The 12839-nt window shown below is 36.2% G+C and overlaps 2 protein-coding genes across 5 annotated transcripts in view; both read right to left on the bottom strand.

The window, feature by feature from the left end:
* LOC125665557 (uncharacterized) overlaps positions 1 to 6198 on the bottom strand; it is a 13696-nt gene extending 7498 nt beyond the window's left edge. Inside the window, exons 1-2 of one of the 4 annotated variants that reach the window (XM_056152304.1) lie at positions 6056 to 6196; positions 993 to 1165 (exon numbers count right to left, since the gene is read on the bottom strand). The gene's annotated coding sequence lies outside the window, so the exon portion shown is untranslated. Of the gene's footprint in view, positions 132 to 992; positions 1166 to 6055 lie in introns of those variants that run through there. The other 3 variants (XM_048898261.2, XM_048898262.2, XM_048898260.2) reach the window with 3 other exon arrangements.
* Positions 6199 to 9254: 3056 nt separating this feature from the next.
* Positions 9255 to 12386, bottom strand: LOC130050675 (10 kDa heat shock protein, mitochondrial-like). Its single transcript, XM_056150886.1, has 4 exons — positions 12354 to 12386; positions 10931 to 11092; positions 9727 to 9816; positions 9255 to 9624 (listed from the first exon to the last, which is right to left on the bottom strand). Exons 1-4 carry the CDS (start codon positions 12384 to 12386, stop codon positions 9574 to 9576), a joined length of 336 nt encoding a protein of 111 aa, XP_056006861.1. The 3' UTR covers positions 9255 to 9573.
* Between the last annotated feature and the right edge of the window lie 453 nt (positions 12387 to 12839).

The raw sequence follows: 12839 nt of genomic DNA, 5'->3' as shown, positions 1-12839 counted from the left end.
GACAAAATTGTTGAAATCTAATTGGTCAGATCTTGGTCACATGACGCCGTGAAAAAAAACGTATCATGCGAGTAAAATCCGTATTGGGCGAGTAATTTTATTTATCGTCGGGTTCGACTTGCAGCCGTGTCAAAAGGAAAGACATTTGACTAAGTTGTATGATTATAGACCCCCACATATACAGTTAGAGGTCTTCGACATGATAAATTCGTTACGCAGTTAGTTAGTGACCTGATACGGAAAAATACATGGTGTGAAAAGAAAACCCGTATCGGGCGAGGCGTCGCCTCGCCCGATACGGGTTTTCTTTTCACACCATGTATTTTTCCGTATCAGGTCACTAACTAACTGTGTAACTAATAGTATTTACGGTTACTTTGCATGTACATAGTCATTGATTGAACAGAGAGAGAGAGAGAGAGAGAGAGAGAGAGAGAGAGAGAGAGAGAGAGAGAGAGAATCCTATGTACAATATCATTTCACAGAAGGAAAGAAAATTGATTACTGATATAAGTGTAAGCTTACAAGCATTAAAAAAAGCTATTCTAAAAGTGATTGACAATAATATTATATTGGAAACCAACAGGAGTTGCAATAGTGCTAACACATGTACATGTAATTCAATTAATCGTTAGAAATTAAAAAGATATAATTATATTAGTTTTAACTTTGCATGTAGAAAATACGGACTCTGTATGTTTGAATTATTTTGTCTGCAAGATTCTTCCCCGAAAATTTAGAAACATGTGCTTTCGGTCAGAGCAGAAATGAATTGCATCTAAATGTAGATTGAATCCAAATGCGGGTTTCTTTCTTTTAATTTCATCAGACTCATTGGAAATATAAAAACTCTAAAACTATGAGTCCTTGTTTTTATTGATATCTAAATCAATATATGAATCCGGATATGAGTTACATGTAAGTAATGGGTTTTTTTTGTGTGTGACCATATAGATATTAATACTACTAATCCAAAAATAAAATGTTTATACCTTTAATTTGCCTTTTGTAAATACCACTTATCCGTGATTGTATACTGATATTGTATCATATCAAATGAAACCTCAACACGAATTTCACTGATTCATGAATATTAATATATTATTGAATACATTTGAATTTGAAATGCCGACGTACATTTTCAGTATATATCCATTGACCAAATCTACGAAATGAAAATATTTATGCATGAATTACACTCAAACTTCAAAGTAATCATTATGGCATGTTACAGAAACGTTAAAACACACATAGGATATAGCCCTGCATTGCATGCATGCGATTTTTCTGAATACACACATTTATACATGTATTTTGTGAATGAAGTTTCTACGCTTACAAAATAATCTTGGTCTTTATGTATTTTACTTTGTGATTTGTTTTACCATTCCTTACACTGTGTAAATGAAAGAAACTTGGTAAGGGGTGCAATGCTACATCATACAATCAGAATACATGTGTAGCAACGCGAAATGTAATAACCAGGCATGTATCGTCATTTTTCAAGGGGGAGGGGGACAACCGGAAGAAAAAAAAATAGGAAATTGGAATCTTAAAAAAAAAAAATTGCCGTGCCAAATGATAGCAATAATTAAAAAAAAAAAAAAAAAAAAAAAAAAAGAACAACAACAATAAAACAAATAAAAACCCCAAACAAACCAAGATGTTTCGTCCGATGTTCAACAACCCCCACACTTCATTTTCCTCAATTGTTGGAGGTTGAGGATGGGATGGGGTGGTTACCGTCCTCTACTATGAGTGTCTCATAATTGTTTTACCCAATCTTCATTTTCTTAAATAAAGGTAGTGGTGGGCGTTTTTTTTTTTTGTTTTTGTTTTTACTATTGTATCAGAAATTTCAAGCTGGGGTCAAGTGGGGGTCACCCAATATATCTTTTATTTGCATTCCAAAATAAACAAATGATTTTTTTTTTAGATCAAGGTGGGGGACAGCGCCCCCTTGCCCCCTCCCCTTGATTCTATGTGCCTGATAAGGACGCGAAATATGATAATATACATTCATTGCATGATAGTGATGGAGATATGAAGATTTATTTGCCCAAGAAAAATCATATTCCCATCGGGATATTTGTCCTCTGACAAATATCTGTATATGCACATTTTTAACTATGCTTCAATGTGAGTTTATTTTGAACAATTTGAATTGATTACAAACAACTATATTTCTATATCAAATAAAATTTTGTAAGAAACCTTTTATATACTGGTATTTTGCAAGAAGTTCCCACTATGAGGAGGGGTCCTGTCCTCCTATAGTGCTGCCATGGGGGTTGTGATATGAACTTTTGAATTGTTAACCCCACATATGGCAGTTTCAGGTTTTTTATGTACATTATTATATTGTTGTGTTGTTGGTTTGTGGAGACTTTACCCCGAAATAGTAATGTATTTTGGAATTAAAGACTGATATGAAAAAAAAATATATTCCCCTCGGGATTTTTCTTGGGTGAATAAATCTTCATATCTCCCTCACTATCATGCAATAGATGTATATTATCACATTTTGCATTAATAGTACAATTTCCGTCGAGTTTGACGCAGAATGTAACAACGCAAAATGCCAAAGATATGCAAGATCTATTGAGCGCCAAATTAGCATAAACTAAAGTAATTGAAGAAAATAATAGTTAAATTAGCATAAACTGAAGTAATTGAAGATAATGATAGTTTATTACATTTTGCGTCGTTATTACATTTTGTGTTGCTACATGCCCTTCTTATGAAATGACATAACGATCGTGGATTTTATATCTATTTTTACTAAGAAATATTGTCTTTTTTTTTTTAGATTAAGTGGTAGAATACAGTAAAAGAAATTCATACACATTGAATATGAAAATTTCACCGATTATATATTTCTAATCGCAATGCCAACTTGTATAAATCCACAGTTAATCACTTTGCATGTTAGGCATGATGTATTTCAGCTGACAAAGAAGCACAATTCGTGCCCATGGGAAGTCCAACAGAATATTGGATGACCTGATCACCAAAGACCACGAAGATATTGTTAATGCTGAACTCCAGCATATTTTTTATTACAATTTCAGAGTACTTGTGCGTGGAATCAGAGTGGCGTTTAATAAAGTAATTTTTTGAATGACTGATCACTAGATATGAATACACATGTATTTGCGTTTTCCATTTTTGTTGAAGAAGCAACAAATCTATGTAACAATATTCCATTATCACCTGCATATGGTGTTTATATCTCTCGACTGATTCGATATGCAAGAGTTTGTTCTGCGTATGGTCAGTTTTAAATCGAGGCAAGCTACTGACAAACAAGTTGATGGTACAGGGGTTTCAACAGTCTCGTTTAAAGTCAGCATTTCGCAAATTCCATAGTCGTTATAACGATTTAGTTTGCCAATACAACCTATCATTGGGTCAAATGCTGTCTGACGTGTTTCATACCGATTGTTAGACCGTTCTTGGCACACTGATTTTGACTACGGATAACTCCGTTTACCTGATCAAAATATGGGGCTCACGGTGGGTGTGACCAGTCAACAGGGGATGCTTACTCCTCGTAGGCACCCGATCCCACCTCTGGTATATCCAGGGGTCAGTATTTGCCCAATTATCTATTTTGTATTGCTTGTTGGAGTTATGAGATTGATCACTGTTCGTTATCTTCACATTTGTAGGAGTTATGAGATTGATCACTGTTCGTTATCTTCACCTTTATAGGAGTTATGAGATTGATCACTGTTCGTTATCTTCACCTTTGTAGGAGTTGTGAGATTGATCACTGTTCGTTATCTTCACCTTTATAGGAGTTGTGAGATTGATCACTGTTCGTTATCTTCACCTTTCATCATGTCAGCTAAATGATCAGTGGTTGCATAATTCTTTATTAATATGGAATAATGTAGGAAACTTTGATCACGTCACTTAAAATATTGAATGACAGACATACATGTATTTGTTGCTCGCAAAGAGATGGAGTCTACACTTTACGACTCATATGTATTTAATGCAACAAATCTGTATACATGTACATGCGGTTCTGAATATCTGTGTTGTATAAGGTTATATTTCTTTAATGCGACACGTGTGTATACATGTATATATATATATATATATATATATATATATATATATATAACCATTTGTAGACAACGTCATTGATGTCAAAAACTTACAAGTTGTATTGAATCTAGATTTATCTGGGCTGGTATTTTTTTTCTCTTCATATTGATCAAGGTAGAACTCCTTCCTCCGTATGATGTTGATTTGCGAATTTTGAATTTCTCACCCAAGTCCCTATGAGAGATTTTAGGCTGAGATTCCTGATGCTTTATCAGCTTGATCTTATCACAAAATGGTAACTCAAGACGTTGACGCTTTGCTTGATGAGACATGTTCGATATAGAAATTTGTAGACTAGCAGCATTTATGTAGAATTTCGACTTATGTTTTAATAAACAAAACTAACACATAGCCATTTGATTGCTGCAATTAATACACAGAGTAGGTACAGAGTAGGTACTGCTCACTTTGATACGGGGATCTTTGATCAATTATCGGTGGAGATCAAACTAGTCCGCTAGTACCTACAGGTAATTATTACAAGAAATAGTCTTGCTGCAATCATCTAATTTGAACTAAAAATTTATAACAGGATACATAAAGAAAACACAGAGGTCTATTATTGGAATTCCTCTTACCTATAAAAACTCTGTGTACGTCCATTGCTTATATCGTTAACAAATTTGTTTTGACGTTTTTGAAAAGTATAGTAGTATATATATAATTGTACATGTAATTTGAATATCTCTTAGGAATTTTAAGTCTATGGAAACCAAGAAAATTAATCTATCTTTTGATAATTATCATTAACAGTCATGGGTTTGTTGTTTATTAACTACCGCTTATATCCATGGTGCAAGAATATGGCGTGTTGTTGTATTCATTCAATATGTGTATATCTGTTTATAACATTTCGTACAGAATTTCAGTGATTCCGAAGGTCCGTCGGACATTGGCAAAAGTCCGGTAATTTTTGTTTTGGTCCGATCAATATCAGTTGTTGGTCGGACCAAGTGTCTGATGATTTTTTTCCCCAATGAAATACATGATTAGATAAATTTTCAATTTTTAGCAGCATGTCCCAAAATTTACTCTGTTTTTTAGTCAATGCAAACAGAAAACCTGTTTGTAACGTTTAACTCGAATATTTAATCAAACTTGCAATCATTAATACAATTGAGCAATATCCCGTGAAATTACAGACGTCTTTGAAACATTTGAATTAGGTAATGAATAGCAAGTAAATGAAGCGTTTAAACTGATCAAGAAGTACTTGAACAACATGGACACGTTTGATTGGAGTTACGCGAATTGCTCGAGTTTAAAAAAACGTGTATTTCATAACAATGGTGTTGAACACGGGTTGGAAAAGTTTACTCCACTGACGAATCTGAAGTGAAATGCTTGGGCTAATAAAGTACGTCGCCGATGCCATTCTGGGACAGAATTTCAAATTTACATGAAAGCTTCCTGACATTTTGTTAAAATGATACCCCTAGGGGTAGGGTAGGGCGACAATAGGGTATCAAAGGTTAACATGGGAATATATTGGGGACATCTTTAAAGATCTTTTCAAGAACCACTGGGCCAGAAAATTCAAATTTACATGAAATATTTTAAAGCTTCCTGATATAGTGTAAATTCAAGTTTGTCAAAACCATGGACCCCAAGGGTAAGGTGGGGCCACAATAGGGGATGAATTTTGGTCTGGTAAAATGTGATTTGGTCCAGTAACAACTCGACCATTACTGGACCAAATGTCCAGTAAGTACCAGAAAACCCTGGGAAGCACTGCGGTAATGTTTTTGACCACTGTTCGATATCTCCACTTTTCATATCTTAAATCCTCTTTTCAAATATAAATAAAAATTGTCGGAATGTTATGTTGTCACTCCAAAGTTAACTAGGGCATGGTCCAGTAATTATTGAGTCGCTAGCCATGCATTTTATTTCTACCCAAAAAAGGTAAATATCAACACAACATCTGAATAATACTTACGTTAATTGTTGGAATGGATGTCAACAACAAAATTTGATTGTGATTAAGAAGTCCGTTCCAACTGCTCATTAATTTACAACTCGCCCAACAGGTACCGCACTGAGTGCGTCTACCAGTGTTCGGTTTCCGGAAGTCTTGTTTGTACCACGCGGGGAAATTCCCATCTTAAAGGGACTGGATCGCTGCTTTTTTTTTTTTTTTTTTTTTAATTTTTTTTCTTTCAGTTTTGATGTTAAACATTAAAAACTTGACTCGTTTAATTAATGTTGACAGCCAAAATTTTGAATTTCTGAATGCAAGGATGATCTAGCAATATTTTATAGCCTTAACTCTGTTGTCGGGTTGCGTCGAAAATTTTAGTTTTAAATAACCAACAGTGTCGTGGCCTTTTCAGTGCTTATAATATATATATATATATATATATATATATATATATATATATAAACAGAGGCCCGAGTCTTTCTATGTTTACGAAGAAGTGAACTTTTAATTTTGTAATATAAAACATCTTGATTTTGCACGATCATAAATGTAAGTTAACTAACTTTTAGATGACACATTTTACCTAAATAATACTTAAAATGGGGTAGATATAATAAACCTAAATCGAGATCCATTTCTTTGAAAAATTCGTAAACAATAACATACTGCAATCTTTGTTTAAAAGACAAATTATAAACTTTTGTGATAATGTAACAAACGGTACCATGGTTATATGTGACTTATGTTTCTCGTACTTTAAAAATATCAGATTTTACTGGGGGGTTTTTCAACAAAATTTGTTGCAATAATATGTGATTGAAAAAATGCCATGAGCTTTCATGTACAATTTGTCTATAATCTTACAACAATGGAACAATTTTATTGCAGATGTTTTGATTGTACAATCTATTTAATCGTTTTTGCCAACATAGGTCTAACACATTTCTGTAAACATTCTCCTACTATCCTTGTTGTTTAAATTCGTTCTCAGAAACTACGGTACAACTTTCTCATACAAACTCCTAAACATAAGATAGCACCAACAGTATAAGGCATTCTGACGTCAGGGACTTTACTGGACCAGTATAAAGCATTCTGACGTCAGGAACTTTACTGGACCAATATAAAAAATTCTGACGTCAGGGACGTTAATGGACCAATATAAGGCATTTTGACGGCAAGGACTTTACTGGACAATATAAGGCATTCTGACGCCAGGGACTTTATTTGACCAATATAAATCAACACTTTTGCAAATCACAGACATTCTAATTCTCTGTAAGACATTGAGAACCTCTCGTGATCTACAATCTCATCCAGTGCATGTAACGTTATCCCTTCGTCCGATGACAAACCGGTCTTGGTACCTCAGTGCTGGAGCGTTCGCTTCGAAACCTGGCCTGGAGGTTATAAAACTTTTATCGTACTCATACTCAACCTCAGCCATTTTGGGGGGGGGGGGGGTATAACTCTGAGCAAGCTTTGAAACATACTCGAAAAATCTTGAGCATGTACTCCATTTGAGTGTGAGAATGATTTTATAAAAGTTTTATAATCTTCGCTTTTGACTATGTGTACGATTTAGAGAACATAGTTTGAGTCTGAGTATGAGAATGTGCTCAAAAAAGTTTTATAACCTCCAGGCCAGGAGATCGTTTGTTCGAGCCCTGCTCGTGCCATGACCGCGTCAAACCTAAAAAGTTAAAATAGGTAGTGATTGCTCCTTCGCTAAACGTTTTAAGAGAGAATCACGGATCTTTCGGATATGACCTTATAAACGGATGTCCCGTCTTGCGACAGGCTTTGGCACGATAAAGATCCTTCAATACTACGACCCCGAGCGCTAAGCATAGGTTTAATTTTGTGGTACTTCGCCTATAGCCGGTGACGTCTCAATACAAGTGAAAAATTATCAACGGAACATAAAAACAATCAATCCTATGATAGACATAGAGACTATATATCTGCACCAGCCACCTGGAGATATCCTTAATTACAACCACAAACAAAAAGTTTTAAATTGTAGCCCAAAGGGTCCACTACATTGGTCTTGGATTCTTTCTACCAGGTCTGCAGAGATTGGCCATAGAAAGGCGGCCATCAAACCCGTAGTCTTTGGGATACCGAAAACATCGATGTCAAGTAAGCTAAGCAACACTTAAATTCTGTATATGATAGACATTTTGTCTGCATGGTATCGAACACCTAACACAGCTAGTGGTTACCTTGTGCCTTCCTCCCACGACAGAATAAAATCATGGACTCAGAAATCTGGACCCTTGGGTCCACCGAACCCTAAAACTGAAGGCAGAGAATGATAGTCCCTCTGGTCATCTAAGTCCTTGGGTTCATTTTGCCTGGTCTTAAATAAAATATTAGTGCTAAAGAGGCAGTCATTTAAACCCTTATATTCTCCAAAATGTGGAAAGCCAAATTCAGGCAAGCTAAACCTTTTGCGTGTCACAGGCCACTTGTTTGCATAGGAGCAAATACCTCCCAGAACCTACTACCCTGTCCAGTCGTCACTTTGTCCAGTTTTAGATTAGAAATAGGGATGCCAAATCCATCGAGATTCACCATTAACCAATATGCACACAGCAACTAACTGAAGGCGGGAAATGACCTTTCTGCCTCGTCTTCAATGATTAGCACTCGAGAAACAGCGAAATACCCTGCCAGATACAAAAAATGTCAAAGTTCATCCAATCGAAACACCACTTCTGGGTATCACCGACTTCCATGGTATCGAGTACCCCTAAGAATCACCTACTCCAATGTGTGGTCATTAGGTTCCATGGTATCGAGTACCCCTTAGGATCACCTATTCCAGTGTGGTCATTGTCTCTTATTCCCGTGACAAGTACAACTGTTCCGACCCTAGTATACCTATAGTGAACACACTTATAATGAATTCATGCCTATTGCTAAGTGATATTTATTATTCCACTATGAGAGGAAAATAAAGGAAATTGTATTAAATTTAACGAAGTTTGGTTAACAAACTGGTTTTTGCTGGCCCTGGAGGTTAGCTATAACCATCTTTTACTGTGCCTCAGCCTAATGGGTGGTAGATGTCAGATAATTAGCATGGATAGCAAGAATGTGATATTCATGAAATTAATTTTGAACCTCCTTCATTTTCCTCCCGCCCTTTTTTAAAAAAAATTATATAGTCCCCTCTCTTCTACAGCATCATACTATTATTAAAACAAGAGAGTTTTATATGAATAATCTTTAATACACGTATATATCATCTACCTGTACTAGTAATCACAGAATACACACACAACAAACATGATTTATGAACTTAATGAATTTAAAATATGACAAGTTCATAAAAAAGAGAGATGACATCTGTGGATTATCTCCCTTTTTGTGGTCAACGTTTCAGTTTGAAGAACACAATTCCAGATATTACTGTAGCACTTGCTTCTCCATTTGTAGTGGTCTGCATGTTCAACACACAAATATCTGTCTGAAATGTTATCGTTCACTCAAAATCTTTCATTAGATTTACCAAATATCACACAAATTTTCTATGATTGAAATTTTCCCAAAATGTCTCCATCCCGGAATAGGAAGTACTCCTGCAAAATAATAAAGAACAACATAGTTATCCCCATTTGACATACAAAGAAAAACTTGTTCACATAAAAATGTTACGATTTTAGCAGACAATGAATCCTCACCTTTTCATCAAGGACAACTTGAGTACCGCCATATTCTGGTAAGAGGACTTGATCTCCAACCTTCACACTGATTGGTACAACGTTACCTTGCTGGAAAATACAAATTTAAATGTAAAACTATCTTCATTTGTATATATGAAAATAACAGTGTCTTCCCCTTTCATCTCAATTGTTGTAATACAGCAGTATCCAAAGATATGAATAGTTCCGAGTGTTTTTATTATCCAGTCCCTGAATGGTTAGATAGGCCCACACCCGACTTAGTCCCTGAATGTTGAGATAGGCCCACACCTGACTTGGTCCCTGAATGGTTAGATAGGCCCACACCTGACTTAGTCCCTGAATGTTGAGATAGGCCCACACCTGACTTGGTCCCTGAATGGTTAGATAGGCCCACACCTGACTTAGTCCCTGAATGGTTAGATAGCCCCACACCTGACTTAGTCCCTGAATGGTTAGATAGCCCCACACCTGACTTAGTCCCTGAATGTTTAGATAGCCCCACACCTGACTTAGTCCCTGAATGGTTAGATAGGCCCACACTTGACTTAGTCCCTGAATGTTGAGATAGCCCCACACCTGACTTAGTCCCTGAATGGTTTAGATAAGCCCACACCCGACTTAGTCCCTGAATGGTTAGATAGCCCCACACTTGACTATGTCCCTGAATGTTTCTACTACATGCCCCGAGTATTTAAATGGGCCCCTACTGGGCCTGGCTTGGATTTCCTGAAAAAATATCCACCATATTAGTTAAGAGTTTTCTTTTACTCAAGACTGAGCAATCAAAGTTTGAGTAAAATCTCAGACTTAAAGTCTAAGTCACTGAACACATTTACTAGGTACCCTGAGTGTATAGATGACCCCTGCTAGGTTTGTTTACTTGCCCTTGGGTGTTCAGATGGATTGATGCACCTGTTTAATGCTGGACCAGTGACCCTATTCACAAAATAAGACTAAGATCAAAATTTACAAACACAGTAATTTTCTTTTTCTTCATTTCTTGTAGATTTTCTTAATTAATATGTTAAGTACATCCATGGTTTATATAACTTGAATACATATGTATGACCTTGTGATCAGTATTTGATTATCAGACAGAATTTTTTTCCCAGCCTAGTCGTAAGATAGTTTGTGAATAAGTGCCCTCCTTGAATGTATATATGTGTCCTGAGAGTTTACTTTAGATGGGTTTATACTGTACCTGGTCCCTGGCTCCGTTTCCTGTGGCTACTACAGTGGCTTGAAGGATTTTTCCTTGAGATTTCTCTGGAAGCATGATCCCACCTTTTGTTTTCAATTCTGGTGCAAATCTCTCCACCAGAACTCGGTCAAAAAGGGGCAAGAATCGCTTCAGGGCAGAGGCCTAGGAAAAATAATTCTGTCAGTTAACATGATTTACCGACTAGAATACGATTTTTTCACATCAGGATAGTTCATCGTAAGTAGGTCACAATAAAGAAGCATGTTTTTAAAGCTTTCATGAAGTAGACAGTGATGTCCACACCCATTAGTTATTCTAAATTTAGGACATTTTATGCAATATGATGGTTATTCATACAAGTTCTTCACTAAGTCTATTATTTTTCAAACTAAAATAATTTTTAATAATGGGTCTTCTGCGTGTTTCATGAGCAAAAAAAATAAAAAAATTATTTCATCACTAAAATAATACGGAACTTTTGGGATGTGCTGGAACGACCGATTAGACTTGACATTTATACACCGTGGTCACTTGATAGTAAGCAATTGTAGGGCAAAGTTGACATTAATACAACTGGTGTTTCGCTAGCAGACGGTCCGTAAAGAGCTATGCACAGTCCCACGATGATGATCCAAGTGACTAATGGTGCTTAATACCTGAATGTAAATTAAAATCGTGTATATGTAAGAAATAGTTGCAAATTGGTTTTACCACGTCAAAAGGGCATTACTTACAGCTTGCACTTACTTAGTTCCGTTAGAGCAGCCTCAACATCCAATGATTCAAAACGCGTGCTCCGTGAAATTAAAGATTCACTGAGGGCATATTTACACAGAACAACCATGGCAATGGGCTGCTATTTAAAACAATTTTACTTCATACCAAAACTGCCAGTAACCATAAAATATAAGTTTGGGTTTTATCATTTCATACTCCAAGTGGTTTTGCATATCCATGTTACGTACACTGACTACTTCGACAGAGACACGGTCGAGAGACGGCTTCTGGGATTCCCTCAGTTTTTATACGTTACAGAAGAATTAACTGGGAATCGCTCAATCAGTTTTGAGGTAAGAGGTATTTGGTTTGTAAATATGTCGGAAACGATCACTTCGACGGAGATGACAGTGTTGCCACAAGCACATTCCTCATTTATCCAGGATATCAAATGGAATCTTTACGATGGAAGTTTTCATGTTCTTCACGTTCAAAATATCCTACTTTGTCGACATAGGAAGATACCACTGACAAACATCATTGTAGACGAACAACTCAATGGTATTGTTGTACGTGACACACAGGAAATATTTCATGTGGGAGAGTATGTTCTGGATTTCAATAACTTTTTTAGTGTTTGCGCCCCCTCTACACCTCTTATGGTTATATCAGAGTCCGTGTTGGCCGGACGATTAGAAATCCTTACTCTGTCTCTGAACATAATCAGCACAGTCGCCATGGTTATTCTCTTTGTTGTTTATAGCTTAATACCAGGTCTGCGAACACGACCTGGGCTTAATACAATGAGTTGCTTGTTTTCTCTCATTTTCATGCAAATTACATACACTATTGCAAATGCTTTTGAGACAGGGACGTTAAGATGTATATTGAGTGGAATTCTGCTGCATTACTTTTGGCTAAGTATGTGTTGTTCCTTTTTCGTTTGTTGCCTGTCCTTTCGGCAAACATTTAGAGGAAAATTCGTGAAAAACACTCATCACAATCCGAGTTCCTTCATTCGTTACTTGTCATTTTCTTATGTAACTCCTCTCCTCATTGTTGGTATAAACATAACAGTCGTCTATGTCGTTTCTGGAGAAGTCGGTTATGGTAAAAAGTTTGCTTCGTAGACAACAAGATTTCCAACATAGTTACCTTCATTTCCCCACTCTCCTCAACATGCCTAGTGAAT

The sequence above is a fragment of the Ostrea edulis genome, chromosome 10 (genome assembly GCF_947568905.1).
Source record: "Ostrea edulis chromosome 10, xbOstEdul1.1, whole genome shotgun sequence".
In the NCBI taxonomy this organism is placed as follows: Eukaryota; Metazoa; Mollusca; class Bivalvia; order Ostreida; family Ostreidae; genus Ostrea; species Ostrea edulis.
The sequence above is the reverse complement of the archived record's forward strand: the minus strand, read 5'-3'. Positions and strand labels throughout refer to the sequence as shown.

Coding starts and splice junctions, on each gene's coding strand:
- LOC130050675 (XM_056150886.1), bottom strand. CDS start 12,386: ATGGCGACTGTGCTGATTATGTTCAGAGACAGA. Junction 11,093..12,353: donor TGATTATGTTCAGAGACAGA/GTAAGGATTTCT, acceptor TATTTTTCCTAG/GCCTCTGCCCTGAAGCGATT. Junction 9,817..10,930: donor GAAACGGAGCCAGGGACCAG/GTACAGTATAAA, acceptor TGTATTTTCCAG/CAAGGTAACGTTGTACCAAT.